General features: G+C 46.3%; 1 protein-coding gene across 1 annotated transcript in view; it reads right to left on the reverse strand.

The window, feature by feature from the left end:
- Window positions 1–1,377, reverse strand: part of atad1a (ATPase family AAA domain containing 1a) — a 6,881-nt gene extending 5,504 nt beyond the window's left edge. The window contains exons 1-3 of the mRNA XM_030791963.1: window positions 1,207–1,377; window positions 738–836; window positions 66–186 (exon numbers count right to left, since the gene is read on the reverse strand). Of these exons, the coding sequence (XP_030647823.1) occupies window positions 66–186; window positions 738–836; window positions 1,207–1,377 (391 nt within the window). The remainder of the gene's footprint in view (window positions 1–65; window positions 187–737; window positions 837–1,206) is intronic.
- Between the last annotated feature and the right edge of the window lie 218 nt (window positions 1,378–1,595).

Genomic DNA, 1,595 nt, shown 5'->3' on the forward strand with positions numbered 1-1,595 from the left:
TGGGTCGACTTTGCCGCGTCCTGTCTCTCGCTGGCAGGCCGCTGCTCCGTCGCTGGCACGGTTACCTTTGGGGGGCTGGAAGAGTTTGGAGCCTTTGAACAAGTGGCGTTTTTGGAAGGGCAGTATGACGGTGTCCTGCAGCTCTGTTATCACCTCGTCCAATCCTGCCACATCTCGCCACGTCACCTAAAAACAACATTGGCCAATCCGGAAGCAAACAGACAATGAAACCGCCCAATCAAAAAATGCCTCGGTTTTCGATGATCTAAAAAACCACAACAACCAAACAAAAAAAAAACCAACGGATCTTTAAAACCCATCAGATCTTTCTTGATATCTTTTGATACTCTTTATTATTTTTTCACACATAAAAAGTTCAACAAAATGTGAACCATCCTCAGTGGAGTTTGTTCTCACTGTATTCTCCATATTCATAAACTAAAAATATATGTTGAGTCCACAGTCATCAGAAACTTTAATGTTTTTTATTCAGAATGTCCACACACACAGACACACACAGACACATACACACACCCAAGTAACTATCGTCCAAGCTCTTTTCACAGAGTTAACTCTGTTCTTACAGCATTAACTCTGTTCTTACAGCAGTAAGGGAGAGAGTGGACCAGGCCAACAGTCATCCACTGCTCTCTGGTCCTGGTCACAGTCCATACGACTGGCACAGCCGGGACCTGCTCACAGCTCTGTTAGCATCTTACTCAGTTATTTGCCCAAACCTTCATAGAGTGAGGATCCACCAGATGTGAAGCGATGTTCATCTCATACTCTGTCAGACTAACGCCTTCCACGCCAATCTGCTTCATCAGCTGCTCTGCCTGACAGATACACACACACACACACGCACACACACACACACACACACACACACATGCACACACAAACACGTACACAAATGCACACATACAAACACACAAATACGCACACACATCAGGGAATTTGAATACAAGCCCATCAGCTGTTCGACTTCAAAGGAAATTCTGACTGGCGGCGTGAGTGACCGAGACATTATGAAGTAAATAGAGAATCTTAGGTAACATGTATGAAAACTGAACATCCGAATTACGGAAGCTTTTGCGAGCGCAAAATCTATGCACTAACGCACTGTGTACTGGTTGTTTTAAAAGTTTGCATGTGCCCCTTGCTCCTATCGCGTTAATCACTGCATTTATTACATAGGATCAGTACCCGTTTCTTGGCTTCGACTTTCTGTTTCTGCGTCGGGTCCAGGGCCTCCACGACCCATTTGATGCTGTAGTAAGTAGCGGCTCCAAAGATCGTCAACCTGATCAGCATCCCGACAACCTCATTCCGCGTGAGGGGACGCAGCAGCGCGTCCCGGGGTAGGTCTTTAAGCATCTCCGCACACCGGTATCAGGCCATTTGGGGGGAAAGAAACGCAGCAGGAGGGTTAAACTGCTCTGTAAACAGAAGGAGACACGTATTTCAGCTTATACGCTTAACGTCTTTATCTTTCGACACTGACGCGATTTGCCAGGAGCAAAATCGTTTCCATCTTTTCTGGAGACACGGTCGCTGCATTAAATTAAGTCTTCTACATCCGCTCCGTCGCTGGG

This window comes from Chanos chanos, chromosome 14, assembly GCF_902362185.1.
Source record: "Chanos chanos chromosome 14, fChaCha1.1, whole genome shotgun sequence".
Lineage (NCBI taxonomy): Eukaryota > Metazoa > Chordata > Actinopteri > Gonorynchiformes > Chanidae > Chanos > Chanos chanos.